Source organism: Nicotiana attenuata, unplaced genomic scaffold, assembly GCF_001879085.1.
Source record: "Nicotiana attenuata strain UT unplaced genomic scaffold, NIATTr2, whole genome shotgun sequence".
NCBI lineage: Eukaryota > Viridiplantae > Streptophyta > Magnoliopsida > Solanales > Solanaceae > Nicotiana > Nicotiana attenuata.
The window spans coordinates 145,329-162,299 of NW_017671729.1; the positions used below are offsets into that span (position 1 = coordinate 145,329).

The 16,971-nt window shown below is 37.5% G+C and overlaps 1 protein-coding gene across 1 annotated transcript; it reads right to left on the reverse strand.

The window, feature by feature from the left end:
* Positions 1–7,100: 7,100 nt before the first annotated feature.
* LOC109209894 (probable sodium/metabolite cotransporter BASS3, chloroplastic) lies at positions 7,101–10,721 on the reverse strand. Its single transcript, XM_019373252.1, has 5 exons — positions 10,150–10,721; positions 9,333–9,428; positions 8,935–9,241; positions 8,540–8,787; positions 7,101–7,738 (listed from the first exon to the last, which is right to left on the reverse strand). The coding sequence occupies exons 1-5, from the start codon at positions 10,518–10,520 to the stop codon at positions 7,495–7,497; spliced, it is 1,266 nt and encodes a 421-aa protein (XP_019228797.1). The 5' UTR covers positions 10,521–10,721; the 3' UTR covers positions 7,101–7,494.
* Between the last annotated feature and the right edge of the window lie 6,250 nt (positions 10,722–16,971).

Here is a 16,971-nt window from a genome sequence, read left to right on the forward strand (position 1 = left end):
GGAGAGCAATCATGTCCAGGACAGCACAATTCTTGATTCACAATGTCAAGACAATGAGAACCCTGATGAAACATCCACATCCCTTCCTGAAGATGATGCTGAGCACAATGAAGATATTTCAGCTGCTGAGAACAATGAAGACATTTCATCTGCTGATAACACTCCATCAACTCCTACTGATATGCCTACTGTGAAAGAAATAAGGAAGTCAATCAGACAAGGCAAACAACCTATATGGATGAAGGACCATGTCACTAAGGCAAAATCCAAGTCACATTGCAGCTTATATCCTTTATCAAACTACTTGTCCTATGCAGGCACCTCTGAAAAATATCAAAGTTATCTTGCAAGTTTTTCCTCCTTAGTTGAGCCACAAAATTTCAGAGAAGCTATCAAGGATCCTAAGTGGGATTGAAGCAATGAAACAAGAGATCACAGCACTTGAAGAAAACAAAACTTGGGAAGTAGTTGATTTGCCCATAGGCAAAAACACTGTGGGATCAAAGTGGGTGTACAAGATCAAGTTCAAAGCAGATGGGGCAGTAGAGAGATTTAAGGCAAGATTAGTTGCCAAAGGCTACAGTCAAAAGGAAGGGTTGGACTATCATGATACCTTTTCTCCTGTGGCAAAGATGGTTACAGTAAGATCCATCATAGCATTAGCAGCATCAAAGAACTGGGACTTATTTCAAATGGATGTCTATAATGCATTTTTGCAAGGAGACCTTTGTGAAGAGGTGTACATGGAGATGCCAGAAGGCTTTAGAAGTCAGGGGGAGAAGAAGGTGTGCAGGCTACGCAAGTCCTTGTATGGGCTCAAGCAGGCATCTAGGCAATGGAACATCAAATTGACTGAAGCCTTGATAAGTGCAGGATTCACTCAGAGCAATCATGACTACTCTCTATTCACCATGAAAAAGGATGAGGATGTGGTGATCATTCTAGTTTATGTGGATGATCTACTTATCACAGGGAGTAGTAAAGAGCTTGTGAACAATGCAAAGAGTGTACTGCATGACAGGTTCAAAGTCAAAGACCTGGGGGAGCTCAAATATTTCTTAGGCATAGAGATCTTAAGATCTCAACAGGGCATTTTATTGAATCAACGAAAATATGTACTTGAGTTGATTTCAGAAATGGGACTCAGTGGAGCAAAGCCTTATGCAACACCACTGGAAACAAACCAAAAATTGACTACAATGGAATATGACAAAGCAGTAGGTGCAACTGATGATTAGCCACTGAAGGATGTTTGTGCTTATCAAAGATTGCTAGGGAAACTACTGTATGTAACCATCACCAGGCCTGATATCAGCTACACAGTGTAGACACTTAGTCAATTCATGCAAGAGCCTAAACAATCACATTGGGAAGCTGCGATAAGGGTTGTGAAGTATCTCAAAAGTGCACCTGGTTTAGGGGTGTTTATGAAGGCAGAACCAACACAGCATCTTACTTGTTGGTGTGACTCTGACTGGGCTGCTTGTCCTAACACTAGGAGATCTGTGACTGGCTATGTTGTCAAGTTTGGTGAATCTTTGGTGTCTTGGAAGTCGAAGAAGCAGCAGACTGTCTCAAGAAGCTCTGCAGAGGCAGAGTATCGAAGCATGGCTTCTGCTGTGGCTGAGGTAACATGGTTACTTGGGTTGTTTCAAGAATTAGGAGTTACTATTACCCAACCTGTCGTGGTTCACAGTGATAGCAAGGCGGCTATACAGATTGCTGCAAATCCAATCTTTCACGAGCGCACGAAGCACATCGAAATTGATTGTCACTTCATTCGAGATAAGATCAAGCAAGGGACTATCCGCACTGCCTTCATTGGTACCAAAGATCAACTAGCGGACTTGCTGACAAAGGGGCTAAGCAAAGTGCAACACCTTCATTTAATGGGCAAGCTAGGAGTGCTCAATATTTTACACCCTCCATCTTGAGGGGGAGTGTTGATATGCCCATATATGTGCAGTGTCTTACGTGGCTTTGTATTCAATTAGTTAGTATTGGTAGTTAGTTGTTAGTGCTAATGTTATTCCAGCTGTAGCTTAGGTGTCATTAGTTAGTTAGTGGAGAGGTTAAGTGAATTCCATTGTATATACAGGTGTAAACACATTCAGTTAATACACTTCTATATTTTCTCTAACTCTAATCTTCTCTCTTAGCTTTCCTGCTCTAACCGCCTCCATTGAAGAAGTCGCGAGCTTCATCAATTGAGCTAACATTTGAACAAAAGAGCAGTAAAGCAGTCATTTCCTTAACGAAACAGGCAGTGTAGTAACTCACATAAGCAAACATTTTTTGATTCATTACACTACTTTATTCAAATGGAAACCAAACACTCATCCTCGACACACTAGAATAGCAGAAATCACAATTTTTGAGCAAATCTAGAAGTCTAACAAGAGTTCAATAACTTTATAGCCATCCAGCCAAAGTATAATACATAGGATTTGGGACTGACCTAACTGAGTCAAGCAGACACCAAGAGATAAGCCAAAGAAAAAGCAGAATCCAAATCAAATGAGGAGCTCAAGCAGCAATTTCAGTAGTAGAACAGGGTCTCAACAGTCACTTGAACTTGTACATCCAAGGAAGTGAAGTAGAAGAAACAAAAGGTAGATAAAACCTCGAAATTCTTCTATTTGTTTTTGGTCTTTTTTACAGCCTTTAGGATTGGAATTTCAGAAGCTTGTCTACTAAAAATGAGAGTAAAAATAGTGAAGGATCATTAAAAATTTTCAGTATATTTTATATGTGTGTGTCCAGAATTCAGGGGCCTCAAAATGAGAGGAGATGAGGCCTTATATAGAGAATGAAATCTATCCTATGCTCAACAGAATGAGGAAAAAATCAGAGAGGTGTGAGGGAATCTCTGGGAATTCTATCAGCTGAAAATTAGGAGATAAGCATCCATTCTCAACAGAAATGGACAGCTGTCCCTGTTTCTAGATAGTTCTTTTTATTTCCTACCCCTTAGCTTCTGAAAATCACTTGTATTAACCCCAATCTGATCTAAACTATGTTTTTTTTTAATGCACTTTATTCCCTTCTAGAGAATTCCCCAAAAAACCAAATTAGATTCCCTAATTTTCCAAATCCCTTTGACCCCTTTAGCTCTTGTTAATTACAAACAGCTATCACAAAAAACTTAAAGGGACTAAAAATCACAACAAAGTAAAATAAAATTTGAACTCTGACCCATTTTATGTACCTGGACTATTATCCTAACACAGAATAACTGAATTTTAAACCCTAACGAATCTAAACATGCTAAATATATGAAGGAACACATTATCAGTTAACTGTCGATGCATCATTAAACAAGCAATTCAAATGATAATTTAGCAAATTCAACTAAGTATAATTGGAAATAAGCTAAAACAATACCTTAATTAACCTAAAGCTAAACTATAATATGTAAAACAACAAACAGAAAAATCTAGAAGTAAATCGTGCAACTAAGCCAAACGACTATGAATGAATGGAAGGAAGGATTACCTATTGACGACACCACTGTTGGCTTCAAGCAATCCGGGCAGTGGTCGATATCGTCACGTGAGCACTGATTTATGCTTAAAAAACAATGAAGCCAGTGCCACATATATCGATATTAACAATAGGCGGTCAATAGAACTGAACGCAAGATGATGAAGAAATGATTGGAGTTCTGGTGGGTCGCTGGGTGATTGACCGGATTCTGGTGGTTTGAAATAAAACCAATACTGACTTCAAACACTAATCTCTCAATTAGGGTAATCGATTAGTATTGGTATGAACCTCAAATTGGCCAGAATTGGGGGAGACTCGACATGGTGGTGGACTTGAGGTTTTGTGACTTTTCGATCTAAACTCTCTGGAGTTGTAGGGGTTTCTAAAGGAAGCCGTTTGGGGATTAGGAGTTAAGAGGAGAGGAGGATTGCAGGGTGGCGATTTGGGGTGGTTTGGAGGTGGGCCGCCGCCGCAAACGATTTCTGATAGGTGGCAGACGACGGCGATGAAAAAGATGAGATGGAGCTTCTGATATTGTTCTCTAGGTTTTTGGGGGAAGGGTTCCGACATTTTTATGGTAATGGAAGTTCAGTTGCGAGCCGTTGGATCACATTAGATTAACGGCTGAGATAGAACAAGGACAAGAAGGGGGCCGGACCGATTTTGCAAGGGTCTGGGCTGGGGGTGGATGGCTTTTAGGCACTTGGGCCGCTGGATCATGCCTTTGGCCCAATTTGCTGAAGACTAAACAAAATCCTCCCTTCTTTCTTTTGATTTAAAACTTAAACATGCCCACAAATCCTAAATTAAAACTTATTTTTGCACAATTAAACAATTCCTCTACTTATAATGTTATTCTTAATTAAAAATATAAATCAAACCAAATAACTAATTAACTAATCCAAAAAATGACAAATGTATTTTTTGTGATTTTTATGTATTAATTCTAATAACTAAAATGCAATTAAACCTAAATGACATGGAATTAAAATGTGACAATTCTTATGATTTTTTTAATGATTTTAAAATATTAAAATATGCATGAAAATGCAGCTTGTAGCTAAATGCAAACAACCAATTTAAAAGAAAATTCCGAAAATTCTATAAATTCATAAACAAATAGGAAAAAACTATTTTTTTGTGGATTTTGTAAAAATATTTTCTGTAGGGAAAAAATTATTTGCTCACACAATTTAGCTTAAACTTCGAATTCAAACCTTAATGAGAAGTTTTTATAACCACACAAATACTCTGGACCCCTTTTTGACTTGTTTAGGACAACAAATTTCAAAAGTCTTCATTTTTTCCACGTACCCTGTTTGTAAGTCTTACTCTCCATGCATATTTTTGCTTGAGAAGATATCACTTTATACCCATTAAATTCAAACTATTTACCCTTTAATGCCCAGACCCAAACTATTTACTACTCCTACCCATTCGGCCCAAACTATTTACCCGATTATTCATTTGGGTTTTAGGGTTTTGGGAAAATCATAGAATAGCAATTTGGGTGCGCTAGAAACTAATTTTTTCATCTGGGTGTTGTCCAAACCGGTTTGTTTCAAGAAATTGAGGACTAAATCGGGATTTTTTAAGGATTTCCATGAAGTTACCTTGGAAGATGTAGAGGTTGCTTCTTCTTTGGAGAATCCTAGAGAATTAACCAGGTATTTTACCAAGAAATGTATTCGGGGCAGGAGCTAGGGGTTGTATTTGTTGAGTAGAAATATTGAGATACAGCTACTGTTTTGCCTCCGAATCGGACGAGCGTATCGTTTAGCTATTGTAGATCCACAAAAAAACTCCATCGTCAAATGACATATTAGATGCCAAGCAATGTGAAGACTTGGGCATTGAGGGGGTTAGATTATAGAAGCAGCTTGCTTCTTTTAATTACTGATTTATTTTTGCGTTTACCATGATTTTCTCCAGTTGATTGCTAGTTTTTTGCATTTTTTTTCCCGAAATTCATCTACTTCATCTACTTGGGGTCCAAGTCAGATGACAGTCTTTCCATAACGAAGATGAAGCTGAACAGGTGTGTAGGGTTCTTAACTTATTCAGCATGTTAAAGAAGTTGATGTACTTGTGTCTCGAGGAACATGTTTCTGTATTTTCTTCAAAATTTCCTGCAAGTGGTATTGAGCATCTATTACTTTGAATATCTTTGGAATTGATCAGATTTCAGTTGCTTGGCATATCATTACTTTTTAGTAGCTCAAACTAACGAAGATTATGTGGATCAATTCTACGCCACTAACGAAAATGGCTAGTTTTAATTCTGCTCCACTTTTTTCTTGATTGTTCTTTCCCTAGCTCTTGCTCTTGCCTTGGCTTAAAATTTATTTTGAAGATTTCTTGTTTGATTCAAAGTGGGTGCTGTTAAATATTTCTTATAATACCTTCTGGATATTCATACTGAAATTTGATAGCATTTGGAGCTAATTTGAGGTGATTGAGATCGAAATTTTCAGCTGAAAATCGAAGAAGAACACAGCTACCCAATAGTATACTACTACGGTGTACAATATGCTGTAGGAGTATATAGCTATACTGCAACAGTATACTATTATAGTTTACAATATACTGCAACGATATATTGTAATAATCGAAGAAGAACACAGTTATCTAACATTATACCGCTACAGTATACAATATACTATAGGAGTATATAGTTATACTGCAACAGTACGCTATTATAGTATACAATATATTGTTATAATATACTGTAATAATATGCAATATACTGTAACAGCATGCTGTAATAGTATACAATATTCTATAATAGTATACTTATTACCCGTAAATTCACTTGCCTTTTCCCTTTTAATTTGCTTTAAACTTTTACCCAGCGTGAGGGGAAAATTGTTAGAAAAAAAAAAAAAAAAAAAAAAAAAAAAAGTATTATAGTATGCTATATAATGTAACGGTATACTCATACCGTTAGATCCTTTAGAATTTTTTGAAATTTCTATTGACAACTGATATTATTTCAGTTTAATAATTGAATTAAAATTTTTTAACTCTTTGCGTACAATTGTATACCCTGTTGGTATAGCTATATACTATACTTGTATCATATGTTAGTTAATATTTTTTATTGTATTAGCTACATTTAATTGGTACACAAATTGATTTTTCTTTAGTAATAATATAAAAAAAAGAATAATAAAAAATAGTAAAAACAGTAAATAAAATTAAATTATGAAGAGAAAAAGAATATAAAGAAAAGAAGTTAAATGAAATTAGAAAAGGAAAAAAAAATAAGAAGAAAACGAGAAAAAAGAAAAGGAGAAAAGTAAAAAAAAAAAAAAAAGAAGCATAGAAATAAAAAAGAATTGGAGAATAAGGAAAAACTTCCCCACAAAAACTACTATGAATAGGAAATGTAATTAGTTTATGAGTAAAAAAACAAATGGGTAGACAAGAGTAAATAGTTTTAGTTTTGCAGGTAACTGTGTCAAAACCCCTTTTTTCTTTGGAAAGATCCAGCTTGGAAGGTGACCAGAAAGACCGTTTTCTGATAAAGAAACAATTAATCCAAATTTTACATACAAGGGACCGATATAAACAGGGTTTTTTAGACTTAAACGCTAGAGCTCAAAATCAAAATCTGACTTCACAAGTTCATACGTTGCGACTTTCTCTGACCTCGTTCAAAATTTAGCTCATCTTGGTAAATGGTAAGACCATCCAACTATCCGTTTAGACAAGCCTCACCACTACCATTACAGCAATTTCTACATCTCTATGTGATTTGCAGCACGCAAATGCTATATATTGAAAAGAACTGTACAAGTAGCCATCTGTTTCAACGCCTTCGCCTTACAAGTTAAAATACTATCTCATCTATCAACTTTCATACACTTTTTTGCAGGCCATTGTAGTATAAAACCTATGCCTTCATCTCGTTTAACTATTTCTACAGCATTAAGTTACTCTGCCTAAGCCTGAAAGGATGTCTACCTTTCTATTAGTTATCCTACTCTGTATCTACATATCTCTAGCTTACTGAGAAGGCTTGATTGTCGAAGCAGTTTGTAGAAAGAGCACGGACGGTATGTCCCTGATCCGATATCCACTTCCCCAGAAAGAGGCAAGACAAAGGCCCATGATAGCCATTGCAACTACGGAACATGCAGGAGGGACCGCTTGAGTGCTCCCGAGGAATTGAGTTGCAAGAAGCCCTGCCAGCGTGGAACTCTGCATTCCTGTGCATAGTGAAACAGTCCTGCAGACTTCTTCTTCAAACCTGCCATTGTACCAATTATTATATACAGATGATTTTCGAACTACACTTGATAAATGGTCTTATATTAACTAGACGAGTTCTTCGGCTAAGAATGAACATGCAATTAGTAAGTGGTCAATAGAAATATATCACAACTGAAAATGTCATATAAATGCATGTTTTACTCTTCAAGCCCACATAGGGCAATAAATTGAAACAATTAGAGATAAAAGTTTCAGAACCACGAGTTGAATAATATAACTTTTCAAGAAATCTAGTAAACTGAAAAATTCAGATATGATTTTAAACACCCATTAAACGGCAGATGCTCCATGTAATAATTGGTGTATGTCACAGGTCAATTGATATGAAGGAAAAGTGTTTTTCTTTTATAATGGCGGTGGTCCAGGCCAGCTTGCGCACACCTCGACTATCCACCGGGTACGTGGCTACCTCCCACCAGCACATCTACCACTATCAGGTAACTCTGCCCACCAAGGCTTAGGCAAACGGAAAGTTAAGCAAATGTATGTTTTAACTAATGGAAAGCTATTCCACAGGAGCAACTGACACGCTCTTGCATCACTAAGATAAAACAGAGATGGAACAGTGTGTGGATAATCTGTTTGACTGTGAAATCAGAAATACCTTTATATGGTGCAGTGGATGGTATATTGATGAGGATCGTATAATTAAATAACTAGAAACAAATCCAAAGGAACAACTATCATGATGGAAAATGTGTCACAAGTATACTGCTTTTATCACAGATGTATTTCATCACATACTACAGGAAGCGGATAGAAGAGACTAGGCAATTACCTAAAAAATGGAAGTTTCGAGAGCCAATAACCCACTGCAAATGCCACTGCATGAAATGTCAGTACAGGACCAATCAACCTGGCACCCTCAGCAGAAAGAATCTGAGCACGGTTAATTGCAAGAGGACTGCCAATACACAGCGAAGTACAAATCATGGCAACGAAAGGCATCACAGGTTGAATAACAGATACTACTGGTTTTGCATAGGTGTTCAGCGCTAAGCCAAGAGTGACTGGGAGAAGAACGACCTGCAAAGACAGTAAACGAATGACTATGGACACATTTTGACGTAGATGGCTGAGGAATTATGATATAAAAAGCTTTTCAGCTGTAATGTTTGGTATACTACAATTACACTAATTATCAAGCAGCAATTGTGTAAGGGCATTTGATACCTGCAAGATTGACTTTGACATTGCAACTGCATCAACTGGAACGACTGAACCAATGAGAAGGCCAGTTAAAAGTGGAGTAACAAGAACTGAAGCAATGGTGCTTGAACTGGTCAAGAGAATACTGAATGCCACGTCACTTTTGCTCAAGAAGCTTGCGTAACTTGATAATTGAGCCCCAGCAACACAAGACATCAGGACAAAACCAGCATAGAACGACTGAGGCATCCCAAATGCCTGTGCTACAAGTATGCCAAGAGCTGGCTTCAGGACATACTGAGCAATGAATCCAACAGATAAGGGCAAAGGTCTGCAACCAACAAAGCTCAAAAGCTTTAACACCAAAATGCTAACTACCTCACCAATGATCAGGTCCATAAAATTAGTAAAATTGGCCTAACCTTTTAATAGCGAGAGCAAAATCATCAATGGAAAGTCTAATGCCAATTGACAACATGATTCCTCCAAGCGCAGGAGCGTACATTTCTTTAGACACCCTGCATTTTCCTCTATCGTTTATACAAAGCAACAATATACAAATGTTTAAGAAAACATAAAGTGGTAACTCAAAGCAAGATTTTAACCAAGCAAGAGTATGTTAGAAAGAAGTAAAACATGCAGGAAGAAAGTAAATTCGATTTCCCCTAAATAAACTTCAGTTTCAGAATCTGATACATTATTTACTAGTTTATGTCATCGTTGCTGATATAAGTAGAACTCCATCTTATGGCTATTAGAGACTAAGATGTACATAAACAGAGGAATATACCGTAGGCCATAGTGAATGTGAAAGGGATTAGCTTCACCTGCAAGATATTAGTACTCTTGTTTATTTTACTCATAAACCCAAAATAAGGGTTGCAGAACTAAACTTAATAAATAAATTATATATGCATCCCCTATAATAACTTTGGGAGTGTTCATTCAATACCTTTCAACAAAACATTTTGCTAAAGAAAAAAGGTAGAATTAAATACAAACATGCAAAACTAAAATGAAAAGTACAAAATTTTAAAAACCAATAGGGACAAGTTTTCAACTGACAGTCCGCTAAACCTACCCAAACCCCTCCGAAAAGAAAAGGTTCAAAAAAAGACATTCCTACGAAATGATATTTTAACAAGCAGAAATTACTGAAAGCAATAACTAAAAAGCACAATAATTTATTACAGTAAGAGCTCCGCAATGAAATAAAAGGTACACACAAGTGATTATTACCAAGTGAAAGTGGAAGGCTGAGAAAGAGCAGCAACAGCAGTGAGCGCCACAACAAATGGAAGCAATGCAGATAGCACTTGTGAATAATCCGCTTTTTCATCTTCCACATAAAAACTCCTCGAATTTGCACCAAACGACAGTAACGACAAGTTACCTTCCCGTCTATGCAAACCCACTCTCCCAATTAACGGCGACGAAGTCGAACATGCAACGGTGTTTAACGAGCCCCCATTAAGACCTTTTACGTTTTTTATAGCTTGAGAGCTTAAATATCGGTTCTTGCTATGCAAAATTGAGAAATTGGATACAGAATTGGGGGATAAAAGATAAGGTTTTGGGCATTTAAGGGATAAAGATGGAATTAATGACATTTTGAGGTTGAAGGGTAGCTTCACCGGCGAGTATGAATGTTCCTGATCGCCGGAGAAAATTGGGTTCTTTCCCGGCGAGGGAAGAAAAGAAATGAGAGGAGAGCAAAGCGCAGAACCGATGATTACTAAAAATATTTTTGTTGATTGAATAGTGAAAGAAGTATTGTGTTACACTGATGTAAGTTCTCTTTACAGTTGTAAGTATTTCAGTAAGCTATTTATACTTGACTACATGATTTATAGCTGCGCCCGCGGCGTATGAGATTTCTGCTCCCAAGTATCCACGGGTATTTGCGATGTCGCCCTCATCTAACTCATATTTACCTGTAAACTCTTCGTTTCTTATTATTTATTTATTTATGAAATTCTTTATAACGTGGACAATTTTCCGTCATATATGTGTGCGTATAAGAAAGAAGCTACTTCTATAATCTTTGAAGTATTTTATGATTTTTATAATTGACTACTCCTATTTTTTAAACTATTCAACTTTATTTCTGTGCTTCTAATATTTAATTACTTATAATCTAATAATAGTATCGCAAATTTTTCATCAGAAGCTACATACTTTTGCAACTTTTGCAAATATATTATTGGTGTCACATCAAATTGAAGACATCAACAGTATATAATACTTATTCTTGGAAAAATTTATGGTTCCTTAAAGTAGAAATTATGGTTCTAATCATAGCTAAATTTAATGTTGAAGTCGCCAAATTAAATTCTATTTTACTCGTTCCTAGCATTTGTATAAATACAAAGTCTAAGTAAAAGTTAATGACTTTGTCGAAATCAATAAATAATACGGTAGCTTCGGCCCTGTTTTTGTGATTTAGTAGGCGTTTGGACATAAAAAAATATGAGATTTTTTTTTTAAAAAAAAAATAATTTTTGAAGTTAAGTTGAAAAAATATTTAAAAGTTAAATTCGTGTTGGACAAGATTTCACGTGAAAAATGTTACAGTTTGTGAGGAAAATATTGAAAAAGAGGTAAAAACTACTTTTTCAAATTTAAAATTCATCTTCAATTTTTTCTTTTAAATTCAGCTTATAAAAATTAATTAAATGCATAACTAATTAATATTTTGAAGATGAGGTTCGAATAAAAAACTATTTATGTAAAAAAGGAAAACATATTTGGAAAACAATCTCTAGAGTTGGCTATTGAGCCATAGAGTAGACATTGGAATTAAACTTTCCCTGGCAAAAGAAAAATCATAATTCCAGGTGGTAGACTTTTGCTAGATAAATTAAGGATAAAAGTGTAGAATATTCCTCCGGAAAGTATTGGGGAGAAAAATAGTAATACTAGGAAATGAAATGCAAAAAGGCATGGGGGCAATGACGGTGTCAGAAATGAGGTCAGAAAAATCCCAGTGTGAACCACAATCCACTAATGTGATATTTCAAGATAGATAGCTCCGTCCACAAAAAGCCACAAAAGAAGAAAAAGAGAAAAGGCAAAGTAACAGATGAAATTTGCCGTGTGTTGGTTCCTTCCAGAAACTTCTCAACACATGTCGACGTTGCTCCTACAAGTGCAACTACATGCAACTTTGCTAACACCACATGTTAACTTGTTAAGTGGTCTATAATTATGGAACTAAGCTTCTACCTAATTGTTATATGTAGTTGAGGTAGTTATATGTTATTTTTCAAAGGCCAAATAAATATAAGGACCCTTAAAGTTGTGAGAAACTTCCATTTAGACATTTGACCTAGCTTTATTCCAATTGAATACAATACTATGTTCATAATTATACCTATTAGGTACAACTAGCTGACTTGGCACATAACGTGAGTCGTACAGCATTTGAGCGCAAAATGAATGTTATTACACGTGGACTCTAACGATAATATTTTAAGAAAATACAATAAATATATACCTATTCAGACCCACCCGATTTTATATAAACCCTAATTTCATTCCCTTTCGTTTAGTTCCGCCCCAATTGCTTCCAAATAAGGTCAAGAGACATCTTCTTGTTTCCAATTCTTCTTCGTTTCTTCCCAATTCTTCTTTGTTTCTTTGTAATTCTTCTGAATTTCTTTCTAATTTTTGCCTCTTTTCTTCGTCAAAGCAGTTTTATTGTCGAACTCGTCGAGTTCATCGAAGGCACCTCCCACTGATGTTGTGTACTGTAATTGCGGTCAATTAGCAAACTTCAAGATATCATTGACTGATCGTAAACCAGATCGAAGGCTTTACAGTTGCAAAATTGGAAAGGTAAGCTTAATTCACAGTGATAAATCAAAGAGAATAAACTGGAAATGCAGTGAGAATCGAAGGTAATTGATGGAATTTTTCTAGAGATTTTTCGGACCTCTAATCGCCACTCTTCAATTGGGGGAGAGAGAGAGTAATGAACGATTTTTTTAATTTTAAATGGGGTGACTACTTAGAAATATGATGTGGCATATTAAAACAGTTGGCGTCTTTTAATTAGTTAGATTTCCACATCAGTTGCGCTTATAAACACGCGCTTCACTTAATATAACACCTGCTCGAGTTTTGAGCTAGTTGTGCCTAATAGGTATTGTTATGAACATAGTATTGTGTTCAATTGGAACAAATCTAAGTTCAAGTGCCTAATGGAATTTTCTTGCAACTTTAAGGGTCCGTATATGCATTTGGCCTTTTTTAAAAGTAATGGTATTTCCAGCCTCTCAATTTATGAGGTATACGTATTTTTAGTTTCTTTAAAAATATATTGTATTTTTTATTTAGAAATAATTTAATTTTAAATTTTTATTTTATCCTTTATATGATATATTGTTTACCTCGAAAATACGAGTAACAATTAAACTTGTTTGTGGTTTTAAAGATACGTGATTTAATTCAATACTAATTAATAACCAAGAAATCAAACGTATAAATTAGAGAAGAAAATTGAATCAAACCAGTGTTTAAGCCAATCTTGACCTCGAGCTAGACAACCTCGAGGTAGGTTGACAAGAACAGTAAAGTAAAGACAATAAAGTTAATAGACAATTATGATGAGTACTGAGCAAGAAAGTAAGAGAGTATATTCTTTTGCCAATAAGTGATGATGTGTTACAAATGATTGGTGTCCCCTTTATATAGTAGGGGAACCCTAAAATAAGGTACATTTCTATTTACAGTAAGGAATCTTATTGGGACAGCTGTCTAACCGCCTAGTACTATTCTTACTAACTCGTACAAATCTATTCCGGAATTTACGGCATGATCTTGGAGATGTGGCAGGAATCTTGCTCTTTTATGTTACAAAACCATAACGGCATTATCTCGGAGTTGGTCTTACCTGACTTCGGTGCTCATGGCGTACTTCGATCTTCGAGCCTTGTACTCTATCATCGGGCTCGAGCTTGGTCCATCGGGCTTGAAGTCGGTCTATCCTAAACTCGGGCTTGAAGTCAGTCTATCCTGAACTCGGGCTTGAAGCGAATCTTCGAGCCCGTGAAATCGGGCATACCTGATTTCGACCGTATGCAGATAGTCACCGCGTTTCTTAGAGTAAGACGATAAGAAACGATTTGATCCTCGTTCCTCCGATGCCTCAATCATGATTTCAATCTCGTGACGTCAGCAACTAAAGTGATTGAAAGGTTGCGTCTGCATAGTTCCCATGACCATTAATTGAAGGCGACTGATAGTCGGCCATTGGTTTCCTCAAACCTTTAAAGAAGCCACTAGAAATAGGTCAATTTTACAACTTTTACAATCTTTACTTCTCAAATGTTTCTCAAAATCTCACTAGCTTCTTCATCTTTTCTGAGTTCATCCTTTCTTGTTCTCGCTACAGCATCAACTTCTTCTCTTCTTTTGAATTTCTCAGCCGCAATGGCCCAAACATCTAAAATCATTCCTCAGAAAGAAAAAGCCTCCTCGTCATCACGTCCGGCTGGGGGTAGAACGAAGGTGCCTTATATCGAGGAGTGCATTGCCGGGCCATGCGAGTTATCTTCTGATTTCAAAGTCGATAAGCCGGCGTCAGTTCCAGGCCGATGTGAGCCTATGTCTCGATACATCTGCTTGATCACTGAAGATGAACTTGAGCAGGTGAAAGAGGATTGTAATTGGGGGGATAAAGACATCGTGATTCCTTCCCCTGAAGAGGACATCACCACTTATGTGAAAAGGTACTTAAGTGTGTATCCTTATCCTTTCACATTGGGTCCCGTAGATCCAGTCATTCTCGATTTCTGTCATCAATCCGGGTGACTCTTGGCCAGATCTACCCTTCTTTCTGGTGCATCATCAATTTGCTCAGGTATTTTTCGGGCAAGGTCGAGGGGATGCCTTCTACCCTCAACCATTTGATCAGGCTATACAGCCCTCGCCTTTATCAAGGCGGTCTAATAAAGCTCCAGCATCGATCCATGAAGTCGCTATTCTCTAGCATCGATGAGGACAAGGACCGAGGGTGGATGAGCCAGTTTGTCCGAATCAAGACTTCGATTTTAATTCCTGCTGAAAGGATACCATTCCTCGAGGAATGGAACATGAAACGTAAGCACAAACCTATCGACGAAGATTATTGCTCTACTTCCCTTATTCTTCCTTGATCTAATTCTTTTTCGATGATGCAGCTATCCCTTAGTTTCCTGGTGCGATTCCGGACCTCGCAGGTTGGGTTCGATAACTGGCTTCACTTTTCTTCACATGCAGAACGCTGTTGGCGTGATTTGGCCAAGGTTCGGTAGGAGGCTATAAACCATGGTGAGCTCACTTGTTTATATATTGGTGTTTCTCTTGTAAAATACTTACTTTCTTCTTACACAAGCCTCGGAGATATTGTTGCAATGAGGTCGCCCCCGCCCGATGAGGAGGAAATCCCAAAACCAGCCAAAGAGAAGAAAAGGAAAAGGGCTTTGCTAGCAAGCTCCTGAAGCCCAAGAAAAATAGGGCTCGCAAGCCTAGGGCCGATCCCGCAGCCTTATCTGCAGAAGTGGTCCAACACCTTCGGGATGACGAGGAAGAGGGAGAACATGACGAGTGCCTGAGCACTGAAGCTTTGAAGGCCGCTGAACTGGTGATGGCTGATGCGGTTCAATCTCAAACCGAAGAAATTTCGGAGGGGAGCTCGAGCAGAGTCCCCGAGCCATCGGGCGGTAAAAGAGCACCTTGTCTCGGAGGGCATTTGGCGATGAGCCCGAGGGGCCTAATTTCGAGGCCCTTCAAAGAGAAGATAATGTTCCAAGTGAATCACTTAGGATAATTAACGTAGATGAATCACTGACTGGCCTTGTGTTCTGTGAAGGGCAATTCCAAGACGCCCAAGCCATAAAGACTCCCGACGTGGGGATGACCCATGAAGGGAATGATATTTTTCGGGAATGTCTTGCGGGGGTCGAAGATGGTCCCGACCCTGACGCTTCATTTATCTTCGATGAGGCTCAGTGACTTCTTAAACAAGTAAGTTTCTGCCTCCATAATTTTGCTCGAGTTTTATTCTTTTTCTAAATCTGACTCCTTTTCTTTGTGTGAAGGCCGTGACGCTTCATCGACAAGAATTTTCTAAAATCTTGAGCCGAGCTTGCCCGATGCAAGGCCAAACTCAAGAAACTTGTGGATGAGAGGGACAACCTTAAACGCCTCTATGTACAGAAAGAGGAGGAGGTCAGAGATCTCCGAGTTGAACTGGCGAAGGCTCGTGATCGGTTCCAAGCCTGTACCACTATCGAGTTGCAAGGATGGTCGATGCAGCTTTACCCAACAAAGGTCGGGATCGATTTCCACAGGGAGTTAATTGATTTGGAGTTAGGTATCTAACTAATCTAGATGTGCGTGTTGTTCCAAATTGCACCTCCAAACATGTTATGATTGATTATACTTCTAATTATATATTATAATATGCTAGAGTAAGCTAAGTACACTATTTTTGGCGGGAGTTTTCAAGTGTTAAAAAGCACTATGGTAGTGACTTTTGCCTAGGTGGGTATCTAACGGGTATCGAGAATTCAGGGCAAGCTTGTTATGATTGGGGTCGTGATATAACCATCACATATAAGCGCTCACTCTATACCTCTCGGTAGTTTGAGTGACTTTATCCGATTTGGCTTTCTCAAGTCCAAATGGGTGTTCATGCATAATGAATGATATTGGCTCAAGTCGGGTATTATTATCTCTATGTTTAACCCTTTAATTGGGGCTATCAATCTCTTGAATTCACCCTAATTCCTTGTTAGCCTAATTGATGTTTTATACTTTGATACCACACAAGAGGGGGGGGGGGGGTGATTTGTGTGGTGACCAATTTTTTGCTTAAACTGATTATGGAAGGACCTGGTTCTTCTCTGTGTTTCAACTACTACTGTCGCGGAATAATAAATGTAGAAAGTAAAGAACACAAATATTTTTACCTGGAAAACACCTGGCTCAAAAGGTGAAAAAAACCACGACCTACTACTCAGTAGGACTTTCCCCAACACTTCACTAAATCACTGAGCCAAAACAGCATTTACAAAA